Source organism: Manis pentadactyla, chromosome 4 (assembly GCF_030020395.1).
Source record: "Manis pentadactyla isolate mManPen7 chromosome 4, mManPen7.hap1, whole genome shotgun sequence".
Classification (NCBI taxonomy): Eukaryota; Metazoa; Chordata; class Mammalia; order Pholidota; family Manidae; genus Manis; species Manis pentadactyla.
In genome coordinates this window covers 31,129,022-31,142,547 of record NC_080022.1, presented here as the reverse complement: position 1 = coordinate 31,142,547, position 13,526 = coordinate 31,129,022, and the positions used below count along the sequence as shown (strand labels likewise).

General features: G+C 41.5%; 1 protein-coding gene across 5 annotated transcripts in view; it reads right to left on the bottom strand.

Moving 5' to 3' along the window:
* The window catches only part of SMAP2 (small ArfGAP2), a 45,391-nt gene extending 32,300 nt beyond the window's left edge, over window positions 1-13,091 (bottom strand). For 2 of the 5 annotated variants that reach the window (XM_036892785.2, XM_036892786.2), the window contains exon 1: window positions 12,608-13,091. In XM_036892785.2, the coding sequence (XP_036748680.1) occupies window positions 12,608-12,710 (103 nt within the window). In that variant the 5' untranslated portion in view covers window positions 12,711-13,091. Of the gene's footprint in view, window positions 1-4,470; window positions 4,575-6,543; window positions 6,649-12,607 lie in introns of all 5 variants that reach the window. The other 3 variants (XM_036892787.2, XM_036892789.2, XM_036892784.2) reach the window with 3 other exon arrangements.
* Window positions 13,092-13,526: the final 435 nt, after the last annotated feature.

Below are 13,526 nucleotides of genomic sequence, written 5' to 3'. Positions count from 1 at the left end.
GAGCATTTTTAGTTGTCACAACTGGCAGGGAGTGGGGAATTCTACTGGCATGGAGTAGGTGAGGCCATGGATGACGCTAAACATCCTATAAATGCACAGGACAACCTGTCAACAAAGAGGTATAAATGTCAGTGGTGCTGAGGTTGAGAAGTCCTGCCCTAGAGGAATCATTTTTAAGCCATTTAGTTGGAGCATGTGAGATATAAGAATATACCAATTCTTTGGGAAAACCTCTTCTCTTGTTCTGTTATAAATAGGTAAACATTTAGATACAGAACTCCCAAACTGGAAAGAACCTCAAGGATTACCCAGTCCAAGCACAGTTAGAGAAACTAAGGCCCAGAGAGGTTAAGTCATTTATCCAAGTTCATAGAAGAAATCATCTGAACTGGAACTAGAATCATCTTTATACACCTTGAATGTGTATACATAGTAGATGCTCAATGATGGTTGCTAAACTGATGTCCTGTTTTTTAGGTATTTTTTTACTATTACAATATACTGTTCACTCTCTGCTATTGGGAAGCCCAACATCTAAGACTGTACATGATGCCTAATTTATACTCCTTCCCACCCACATTCCTCTTCCTCTAAGGAAGCCCAGAAATGAAGAAGAGTGTGAGACACTAGAGCTCAAGGACAAGTGGCCAGGCAGAATATGTTTTTCAATTGTTTGAAGGGAAGATCATTCCTTTCACCCAAGCAGAGGCTTTACACGGAACTCCTGAGTCAGCATATGAAACCTTGTGCAAGACCCCGGACATGCGAACTTCTCTCCACAACAGGGTGCAACAGATTTCCTAACACATCAGAGGGGCCCCAAATGGCAAACAGGTGCAAAATCAGTGCCAGTTTAACTGAATCACAGCTGTACCCAAACAAGCTAAAGAACTTTCATTTCTAAACAGCAGAATAGAAAGGAATTCTGGGATCAAAGTACAGTTAGTCCAGTGGCATGCTGAATGTTAGTCATCAAACAGCCCTGGCTTAAGGGAGGAGAGCAAAAGGTGAAGATTTACCCTTTCAGAAAGAAAACATTCACTACAATGTTTCAAAAGCTAGGTGTTTCAGAACTGGGTATAATGAGGCACAAGTCACAAGGTATGGTGCAAGTGGGTGGGGCAAAGATGCTGGCCAGGTGGAAAGATCCCACAAAGGGAACATCGTGCAAAAGAACCCAGGGCAGATCTTTAGGGGGAAAAAAAAAAATCACAGCTTCAAAAGAGGTAAAGCAAGCTTCTTCAAGTTAAACAAACCTTTTCTAGTGGGGACAAGGAGAGCATCTAAAACTGCTGCAAGGTTGTTATTAATTTCAACGGCCCCTGGGAGTAGTGTCTAAATACTTACTCCAATCCCACAAAAAGGCTAAAGGACTGCTGTTTCAGACTCCTGTTTAACAGTAACATTCCATGCTACTTTCTCTCCAGGACGATGCATCACACTACAACCTTCTACGGAGAGGAAAGAGTACTAGCTTCATGACTGGCTCCAGCTTTCTGTGTGGTGCAGATGCCAGAAACACAAAAAAGCAATTTCCACAAAAAGCAGCATAAGATTCACCTGCTTGGCTTCCTGGACTGTCACGATCTTTAAATATCTGAGTTAACAGTATGAAGGTGACTTTCAAAAAACAAAAAAAGAATATGAGCTGAACACACATTAACAGAATAATACTAAAAAACTAGGAACTCTCCAATGTTCCAAAAACTGGGCAAGAGGCAAGTAAGTAATGACATACTCAAACGATGGAATACAATAAAGGTATTTAAATGTTTTTAATGTCACGAAAAAATGCTTATGGTAAAAGTTAAACAAAACAATGATATTGTCTTGCCTGAGGGTTTCAGCCCTGGGCAAGTTCACTATGGATTCAGCAAGATGGAAAAATGACAATGGAATGTTCTTGGGGTAAAAGGGTTTATACCTGGCTTTACTCTCCAGGCAGCAGGTCAAGCACTAGCACCACATCTGCATCCAGCAGCCTGCAGGTTTCATAATCCACCTCTGTCTCCACCTCTGCCTCTTTCCAGAGCACTGGACGGAGCTCTTTACATAGTGACTCAGTCAGTAATAGCTTATTGCCTATGGGTTTGGAAGCAGTAGCCTAGCAGCAGGCCAGTTACATCATCAAGTAGTTTACAGTCAGGTGAGGATCCCAGCAATAGGAACTTTATTTTCCCCACAGATATAAAATTATTATGGTATGAGCTCAAGTAAAATATGGGTAATAAGGTGTGGATAAAATGAGAGTTCCTGTGGCCAGGATTCTCACCTGGCTGTGGTTAACTAGCTCACTGCACACGTGTGGGCAAAGCATGACTGTTGGCTCTATAAAAAGAGCTCCGCCCAGTGCTGTGGGCACCACATGGTGGCAGCGCTGCAAGCCTGCAGGAGAGCAGAGCAGAGGCTGGAGTGGTGGCAGCACCGAGAACAGAGGCCCAGAGGACAGCTGTGCGGGAAGACTATGCAGAGTGGCCCAGAGGACAGCTGTGCAGGACGACTGTGCAGAGAGGCCCAGAGAACGGCTGTGCAGACAGAGGGGCCCAGGGGCAGAGACCGGCTTGCTGCATGCAGACTTGCCCTGAGTGAATGGGATTCTAGTGACTGACCTGCCACCTGGAAATAAAGTTGGGTATAACCCTTTCACCCCAAGAACATTTTGCTGTCCATTTCTTTGGTCACATTGAATCCATAGCGAACTTGCCCGGGCTGAAACCCATTGGCAAGACATAAGGGTTATGTGAAATATCTTCTGCATTATCAGACTCTTTCATACTTTCCAGTGATTTCTTTTATGGATAACTTTCATAATCAGAAAATAAAATAAAGATTTTTGCTTTTTAGAGAAATGTCATTTAATGAAGTTTAGCTAATAAGCACAAGGACCCTCCTGGCTCCTTACTCCCCCAAATTCCCACAAGACAAAAAACAACTGGTCTATGGTAACAAATCTTTTTTTCCCCCATAAGTGCATAACAAGTCTCATGAAACTGAGCCCTGTTTTTACTCTGCCCACAGCATGGACCCTTGATTTGAATCACTTGTGTCAGTCTCCTTCTGTTCACAGACTAGATGCAGAACAAAGTTCGAATGCTCAGAGGAGCTGATCTGGAGTATTCCTGATTCTGATGCTGCATTTCAGGGTGCTTCTGTTCTCTCACATTCTAGCTGGGAACGTTAATATAGCACTTACATTATAGAAAAGACCTTCTCTCAAAATTCTCCCTGGTCTAACCAAATTCCTCATGCCTACTTTCAGAGAGACAGTCTCAGTTCCAAACAGCTATATTTTCAATAAAAATGCTTTCAACATAGCAGAAGAGCCTGACTCCTTTCATCCTTTCTTTCTAAAATCAGCTGTCATACATAAACTGGTTTCCTTAATTCTGCTGTTCACAGCTATTTTGGACAAAAACATCATGGTAAGAACAAGGGGTTTCCTTCTTACTTCCTATCAGAGGCTTTGTGTCAGTTATAACCCAAGTGACAAAGAATCAACAAGAAAAAAGACACCAACTCCTCCTCCCTCATGGGCTTTATAGTGAAGCATAAGCTGTTACCAGCTCACACAGAAAATTCAGTAAGAACTTATTTTTCAAAGGTGTAAGAACAAAAACAACCATCTAAACAATATTATGAATTAAAAACTTAAAAATGTTTAATTCAACACTTATAACACTAGAGAACTCACTTCTAAATCCACACATTGGGGGACTTCCAGTAAGACAAGAAAAGAGGAAGAAGATAAACAACAAAATTTACTTTCTGTGTACTTCAGGAAGTATGGCAGTAGGATTACTACGTAAACCCACTTGTAAAGTTGTAGGATCTGTGGTAGGGGCTTGGGAACTTATGGTCTTCCCATCACTAGCCACTGCTATGGAAGACATCATGGCTATCTGAAAAAAGGAAAGGGTGCTCTGTTTTCTCAAATCACTATGTTAGGATGGGCTTATCAGCTGCGGCTGATGGTAGTTCTCTCCTCCTCCTGTATTTGCTTTACTGTTTTCAGTACATCATAAAATGAGGACATCACACATTTGTTCTTTGGGTGAAGAGAAATGACACCCAAGCCTGAGCAATCTAGTTCTCATTGTTTTGGATTAAGAAATTTCCTCTTGAAAATTTTGACTTGAAGCTAAAAAAAAGATCAGCAAAGCATTCTCCAAGTGGGCTTATAAAATCCAGTACTTTCTAAATAAACTATATTCTATATGTATTTAAAAGCAAATCAGAATACCCACAGGAAGTATACAAACTGGGTGGGAGAAGGGGGTTATGGTCAATAAAAAATGGTCAAAGAACTACTTAACATTGCTTGAAAATGAAAAGCAGCACAATAGTAAAATCATATTGCTACCCAGTGATATGTTACAAAGCTGGGGTTCCAGGCCAAGTTTCAGCCACATGGAGGATGGGGGATAAGGGGAGAGGTGGACAAACTGCAGACAACCACCAAGGCAACCTTACGCTGATGGATGGCCACAGCTGAAGGGAGGTTTGGCTCATCTCTGGGGTTTTCCACTGGGAAGGAACCTGCAGTTCAGCCATCAATGGACCCGCTGCCACAAAGCCTGTGGGGAAATACAGGATCCAGAAAAGTGGGGTAGGAAGGGGAAAGTTTGAAAAGTGGAAGAGACAAATATAGTAGTGAAATACTGTAATTATTAAACACAAAGCTTCAAAAATGCATAGATGTACCTCAAGTTGAAATGGGCTCGCTGAGCAGAACTGGTACACTGGAAAGCAGTGTGATAATGCTTTCTCAAATACCAAATTACATTTTAATTATATCTCTATGAACTATAGTAATAGCTGCCAAGAAGAAATTAATTTTTGGAGAAAAGAGAAAAACAATGAAACCTATGCAATGTTTACAGTTGGTGAATTACTCAGTGAGGGTCCTTTATCCATGACCTCTGTGGAAAACAACCTAAAAGCAGATATACTCACACTCCACTGAAAACCTCTGCTGGCCTAGTTCTACCAATCCCATTAATACAGCAGGGGCCCAAAAGGCAGGTGACCTGATTGACAAAAAAAGCACTTCTAGAAAGTGATAAACTTGTATCATGAAACTCATTGAAAGCTTTATAATCAAGAGGAAAACTAGTTGCAATAACTTGGGAAGCTTGGCCTTTGACTGGAGGAGCAGCAACCTTCTTCTAAGACAAAGTATGTTTCAAAGTAAAGAGAAAAGTAGATCCAGTGATTTCACCTCCCTTCCCCAGTGCTCCCCTAACTTTTAAGTTGTAGGGGGAAAACACCAGACAAACCAATAAGACCGGTTAAAATGATATGTGGTACAAGGAAAATTAGTTCCAAAGCGATTACCTTACTACAAAGGAGGTCAAATCTGTACCATGGTTGAAGGTAATCCTCAAAACTCTCTTTGTACATCTATGTGTTACTGACTCAAGTCTTCCCATTGGAGATGGGACAAGCTCAATGTGTATATATCATGCCTAAGTTTCCCAGAATTGACAGGGTGGGAACTTATTTTCTGAGTAACAAATGATAAATTGCTCCTGGCTGCAACCGACAGTCAAATACAGATTCAACAGGAGCCAATTTTCCTAGTCACGCACTACTTACACAGGCAATGACTGTTGTTAACATTACTTTCTGGGAGTATTGTTTCTGCAACAGCTAAGATTCTTTAGAAGTACATGGGGTTATATCTGCCTGGAAACCCTTCTTACCTCTTGTCCAAAGATCACATCCTGCAGGTTTTTTGAAGTGCCTTTGTGCCTTTGTTCATTCCCACTTGGATCCTACCCTTGCTCCACTCTTTCACAGGGAACTACATCTCCCAGGCTCCCTTGCCAAGCGATTTCTGGGTAAGTTCCATCAATGGGAGACACTGATAAGGGTAAGAGGCAGGAGGAGGGAGCAAGCCAAGGTAATGCTCTCTCTCTTACTTAACCTGAGTTTCAGCTGCCACCAGACAGCTCTACTTTCCATGCTTGTAGCTCACACCAGATAGCTGAGGCTTCTGGCTGTTGGTGACACCGGCCTCTTCTGATTTCCTTAGGGAGCTAGTAGCTCCCAGGTGTTGCTAATCTCTGGGTTGCCTCACCCTGGCACCTGGATCACCTATGTAACCTATTCCGTATATTAAATTCCCTCTCCTTGTGCCACTATAGTGGTTTTTGTTTCCCTGATGGGTCCCTGACTTTAAAATACATTTTAAAACTTAGTTTTCCTAAGAATTAAAAAAATACTCCATTAACATTTAAAAGATTTCTTCTAATAGGAAATAAAAGATTTAAAGATGACAAAATCAATTCATTCATTCAAACAAATATTTACCGAGGGCCTAATCTGTGCTCAGCACTGTTTGAGGTGCTGAGAATACTACAGTGAACAAAGCAGGCACAAAATTCCTGCCCTCATGGAGCTTACACTCTAGAGGATATGTTAACTCTGGCAAATGACAATTTTAAAAAATTAACCAATACAGGAACATTTTTAACAGTAGAGGAATCTAGTAAAAGTGAATTAACTTTAAGGTGTTCTACTCTACATAGACTCGATTCCTACCTTTTCAATGTGGTATGCTGAACTGTCACATTCCAGAGGCCAATACAGAACTTCTTCAAAGTTAGTATCTACTTAAACTGGCCACTTGCTCAAACAGAAGTACAACTGTGATAAGGATTTAAGCAGACACAATAACAAAAGTTAGGCATTATATGCTTAGAATGTAAAACATATGTGTGTTTCATGCAGATCCTTGTTTGGCTTCTTTTTCTCCGGGGAATTTGGAGGAACTGAATCTGAGTCTCTTTATCCCTTTAATAAGTTACTTTATCCCTTGCCTAGGACACAGGTAAAGTCCATCAACATAATATACAGAGCCAGCTGCAATGTACATAATGAGTAATGTGTTGTTGTCACCAATTGCATGACATTATTTCTAAGATGGAATTTTCAAGCAGAAGAATAGAAACAGACAATGACTCATGTGGTGAACAGTTATACAGACAACTGTACCCAAGAAAGCTGCCACCTACATACCATAATGACATCAGGTGAAAAATGCAAAAAGTCATTTTCTGGTTTATTGGAAAGCAATAGATTTGTTAAAAACCATACCAGGATATCAGGCTGCAACTACCCATTTACACATCATAAGCAATGAGCAACGAAAAACACACATCAAATATTCACTCTTACACTCAACATCATCAACTCCAGAGATGACATAATATCTACTGCTGGCATTTCACCAGACTTTTCTAAGATAATTTAATGTACTCATGAAGGTACACTTCCATGGAGATCTTGTGGGCACAATACTCAGACCTTTCTTCCTACCCAACAATTAGAAAACATTTCATGTGTGCCACACTTAAAATTCCTTTTGAGTAGCAGCTGGACTTCCAGTACTGTAGGCTTCTTACACAGCAAGGAGTCTAAAGCATATTCACAATCTCAATACCATACAGTAAATCAACCACAGAGCTAGGATTTTAACCTTAGTGGCCCCTACCTACGTGGCAAAGAGCTTATCCCTCACCACTTCCTTACATAGTCAAAATATACTAAAGGATCCCTGCGCCCCCACATACACATACACAGCATACAGCACACCTTGGGACCTTTGCACATTTTGTTTTCTCTGTCTAGAATGCAAAGTCTCCTAAACTCACCTGGTAAAGTCCATGATTATCATTCAAGACACAGCCTACTTCTTTGAAGCCACGACTTCCTGAGGCAGACTTGTTTTGCTTTCTTCCCTGTTCTCATTTTTCCCTGTACACAGTGCTATAATGCTAATTATTACATTGCATCATTTGTCTGTTTACACATCTGCTTCCCCACTAGCCTGTAAAATCTTTGGGACCAAAGACTCTGTTCCTTAATCTATATATTCTGGTACAGTGTCTGACACAAAATAGGCGCTTAAGAAATATTTCCTAAATGAATATATATAGTGTGGGATTGCAGGCTTGCAAAGAACTCCCCTAAAAGATATGGCATTTTGTATTCCATCCCACTGCCACAGAAGATATTTAAAGGACAAGGAAAGTTTCTCCCAGGGAACAGGTTTAACAACTTGATATTAAAAGACAATCTAATGGGGACTTCAATAAATTACTTTCAGTAAAATTGTATCAACCTAACCATGACTGTCAGAGTTAAGGTGTTTTAGCTGTAAAAACCAAGAAAATAATTTCATCTTGGCTGGAGAAGGCTATTTAACAGCTAGAAATGGACACAAAATTCCTTCTGTTGTCTAGATCTGACAGAATTTTTTAACCTCTCAAAAGGTGCTACAGATGCAGCTAAATCAACTAAAAAATGATAGGAAAGTTAATGTTCTAAGGACTAATATTTAACAAGCAATGATTTAGCTATCAAGAGAAAACAAAGATAAAGCAAATCTAGAGATTAATTTACCAGAGTTAAAATTTAGAACTACTACCAGAAAATTTCTACACTAAGGTTTCCTGGTCTACCTTTCATTCAAGTTTGGAGAGTCAGGAAATATCCAGAAACCATCCTCAAGGGTACTGTAAAGAACTTTTGCAAAAACTCCAAAACCTCCATATATAGGAAATGATTTTGGCTTAAAGACTAGGGAATTATTGGGTGAGTCATTCTAACTTTGACTTCCAGTAACCAGAGTATTTAAGGGAATAAAGTCAGAAAGTGAAACGAATAAAATCAAAATAAAATAATTAAGGTCAGAAATGGTAATAATAAATAATGCTTACATTCGTGTAACACTTTAGTTTGAGACACTTTTCAAACAAGGAAAATTATACTGAGAAAGTTCAGTAACGTGCTTAATTAAGGTTACAAAGCTAAAATAAGCAAAGTAAGGAGTTCAACTGGATGTTTCAACGTCAAGTCTAAAGCCCCTTCCACTAATCTGCTTCTTTGCCACCTGAAAGGTGGGCTTTTATGTGTTATGAATGGGCCTAGGACACTGTCTAAGATGCCTTCAGTGAGAGCAAATGTTTGTAAATCACTTAAGCATAACTTTCAACTTAATCAAAACAACCGAGGAATAGCCTTAGAAAATACCTTGAAAGAATGCAGAAGCTCCTCAATGTGCATGGAGAGAGAATCTTCACATTCTACATGTTATTCTGTTGATTTAAAAATGCAAGGTGCCAGGAACTGTGGCTATTTGCCACAAAATGCTACCATTTGCATAAAAGCACAGCGAAGGAATATATTTCAGTGTGATTGTTTGTCTATGCATGTATTATCTCCTAAAAGTCACATAAGAAATTACCAACTGTGGTCACTTCTAGAAAGGAAATGGTGGCTAAGGTATCAGGGACAGAACACAACTTTTCACTCTATCTCTTCTCTTTTGAACCTTTTGGATATTGAACCACATGAGAGTGCTACCTTTTTCAAAAAGTAAACTTAAATTTAAGAATATATAACGGGAATTGGAACAGAGGCAATGGTTACATGATTCAAGGTGAAACATTTCTGAGATAGGATGTAGCAGAAGAAGAGAAAAGTAAAAAAATACTATAAGATTTCAGTCAGACTCCAGAGTTCCATGTTGTGTTTCACGGGCTGAAGTAAATATTCCTCAAGACCATCAAGTTTTTTCCATTTTAGTTATTTGCTCATTAAAAAGCTCTCAATTTTTTAAGAACCTTGATATTGAGAAAGTGGACATAGAATTCAGGTCATCAGAAAGGTAAATTCTTTCGTGGTAAATACAATAGTGTCTAGTTTAATCCAGTCTCTGAAGATGTTGATTAGTTATTCCAGGCACACTGATAAAATATGGAACTGCAGAGCTAAAGACTAAACCTTGGACCAGTATGACCACACCAAGGGTCTATCCAAAAATGGGACCTGGCAGGCAGAGTTACCATTGATATATCTGAAATTTTCTATATGTAGTCCTCTGTTCTATCACTACTTAAGTCAGTCCAAAATCTACCTTAAAGGTCACCCTTTAGAGCTTCAGAGTTTTGGGTGATGAGGAAACCACATCTTTAGGCCTAGACAAGTCAAGTATTTTTTCAAAAGCCTATATCAAAGCCACTTCCTCTGACACCCAGGAATCCTTCAATGCCTTAGAGGTCCCGGAAACTGGTGAGTCTTGTGCTCAAGAGAATAAAAAACCCTAGGACCAACAAAATTTGTACTACATAAAGAGAACACACTCATGTTCAAATTACATACCTAAAGATAATATTCTTAAGCAAGTGTAAGATTTTAAAAAGAAGTCATTGTCAAAGGGTTATTTTGGAACATTACAAAAACACCTGCTCATAGATCTGCAGTCCAGGATATCTTTTGATTTAATATTAATGGCTTAGCAGTCACTCACCAGGTCAATTTTATTAGCATTCAATTTTTTATTAGGTCAACACAATTAGCACTTAATTTTCTAAGTAAGAAAGGACATGAGACATGCAAACAAACTCAAATCCAAATCTCATTTTAGCCAATAGTTTTTGAATACTCCTTCTACTAAATGTATTTTTTACCAGAGCTAACAGGGAACAATCTACTTATACAAGTATCTCTTCCTTATATGATCTGATAGTTGTCCACATTATCATTACCACAAACAAAATTAGGAAAAAGGAGGAGGAAAATGAGCAAGGGGCTGAAAGAGTGGAAGGACAAACTGAGGCCTCAACAAATGTCTTATTGAACTGAATAGAGACAGCTGACAGATGTCATTTCATTTTTAATACAATGGCCAAGTCACTTAAGCCACCAAGCCAAAGGTAAAGCTAATTTGTGTAAAGAAATTGTTTCAGGAACCAGGATTCTACCATCAACAGCAGTTAATAAAGTTTACAAGTCAGCAGTTAACTAGTTCTCATTAAGAATTAACTAATGTTTCATTACCTGATCCCCAGCGATGCTATTGATAAAGAGCAATGGAAAATTTAGAGGGAGAAGTGATGCATCAACCTCTCTTCCATATGCTGTATTTTACTGGAATATGAGTAAGTGTAAGAGTGGTATGAGAAATGGGGGCCACGGGTGGCACTAATCGTCAAAATGGCATCTGTCTCCCCGAATGTAGCAACACTCACTCCAGTGGACTGCTTCACTGTGACTTGAGATCTGTCAACTGAGGATATAAGAGAATTTGATGAAAGCTAAAGAGATACATTCCTAAATTTTATACCGAATCTTCCAATAAATCTAGGGCAAGATCTAACTAGAGTCAACTATAGGAAATTAACCCATTCAACATAAATTAATTCTAACGTACTTTTTAAAGTGACTTCTAGCTAATGCAAACATTGAGGAAAGAAGTCTGGAGACCTGCTTTCCTAATGGCACATGTCATTTATCTATTGATAGAAGGTACTAAAATATACTACAAAGTGGCTAAATCAATTTATCAGTCCCCTCTTATCCTTACATAATCTTATTTTTCTAAACTAGAAGGTAATTAAGTGAAAGCATCAGTTGAGCATGTACTTCCCTTCTCAACTGATAAATACAAATACATTTGAATCTTTGTTGTGTATTATATGCCCAATACTCTATATGGCAAACAACAGTGGCAAATTCACTGCATTAGGAACAGAAGCAAATGAACAATAGCTCCCAAATATAGCTATCCCTTTCTCCCCAACCAGAGAGAAAAGAATTTTCCCAACTTCTCCAATCATATTCCAAAGAATTCATAAAGAAAATAAGGACACAAAAGATTTATAGAAGCTTATATCTATAATTTTGAATGCAAACATTTCACTAATAACCAAGCTTTCCTATCATACTGATTTTTAATTAGATCAAATCATGAATCTTTGAAGGCACAGAAAACAAAGACTAAATGGCTCTGCCAATTTATAATGATCATATTTCACTATTAGAAGGGTAATCACCATTGAAGCAACAAATTCAATGCATCCCTTGCTTCCTTCTCTCCAATGATTAAATGGATCCTGCACTACAGCCACAGTCTCCTAGTTTCTGCCACCACACACACATGAGGCCTCCAACGCACTCCACAGGCCAGGTCTAGGCTGCCTAGAAATCCGCACTGTGTCACTACATACGGCAGTTTCCCACTGCACGTATCCAGGAAAAAGAAAGCCACCTAGGTACTCTGTCAGAGCGCAGCAAGGCGGTAAAATGACAGAAGGAGCTGCTAACCGAACAGCCAGCTGCAACAATCATCACCTTTAAAATTCCTCCTCCGTCATCTCACTTCCCTCCACCACCCCCTTCTCTCTCTCTCCCTCTCTCTCTAACACACACACACACACACACACACACACACACAGAGCAGTTCATCACCAGCTTTGCAAGTAGGAAGGCTGTAAGCTCTAGCTGCCTCTACAATGACAGTCGGCCCAGAACTCATTCAGAGCCCTGAAACACAGACATTCTCACCTACACACACCATGTCACTTCCACCCCCACCATCACCTCCCCCCACCCCCAATACTCACACACTCGGCCTCGCAACCTCTCCCCACACCAATCCCGGCGCTGCAGAACACCTAGCAGGCTCATCAGCAGGAGTAGCACGCGTTACGGTGTAAGATGATTCGGGTGGCCTAGGCTCCAGAGACCCCCTCCCCACACACGCTGTCTCCCAGACGCAGCCCCGAGGCTGGAGCCCTCGCCCGCGGGAGGGATGCGCTACCTTTAGACTGGCAGTCCGCACAAAACTTGTTATCCTCCTCCAGCAGCAGGTTGGCCAAGACCGCCTGGTACCGATCCACGTCCTTCACCGACTTGCCCGTCATGGCCAGGGTGCCGACGGGGGCAGGGGGCGAAGCGCCCTCCTCGCCCCCAGAAACCCCTGCCTCAGTCCGAGGTGAGGACTCCCGGCCCCTGTCCAGGGACACCTCCCGAGCGCACCTCTCCTCAGGCCCGGCCCGGCGCCTCTTCCTGCGGCAGTCGCGCCCGCCTCCCACTGCGCAGCCCCTCTGTGCGGCGCCCCCTGGCGGGCTCAGGCAAAGGCCCGAGTCCACAGGAGGCTGCCGGACCAGGGGCCCTCAGCCCAGGCAAGGGAGGCTCTCTTGGAGGCCCGGCGCAGAGATGACACCCCGGCCCGCCTGTCTGCTGGCCGAGCGTCCCGCGCCTGGGTTTCCCTGGCAGCTGCCTCCCGCGCAGCCACCACCTCGGCCGCCTACTTCCGGCAGCTCTTCCTCTCCTCCTCCACCCCGCCCAGCCGGCGCATGCGCCCCGCCCCCACCGCGGGCACGAGCTCTTCCCGCGGCCCCGCCTCTCCGGAGCATAGCCCGGCTAATGAGGGGCGGGGTTTGGGGTGGGGCGGACGGAGGGGTGGACACGCCCCCTGCGTGTCCTCGGAAAAGTATGAATGGAGCCTGGTAGAATGGGAGTGGAGGGAGTGGAATAAAGTGAAGGGAACCAACAATTAACACTTGCTGAGCTCTCACTATGTGCCAGGCGCTGTGCTAAGCGCTTTGTAGGAATTATCCCAATATAATCCTTAATGTCTCTGAATTAAATATTTATCATCCTTACGTAACCTGAAGGTTTTTGTGGATACTCCAAAGTCCTCCTGTTTATTCTTTCCTTCAACACCCAAATAGAAG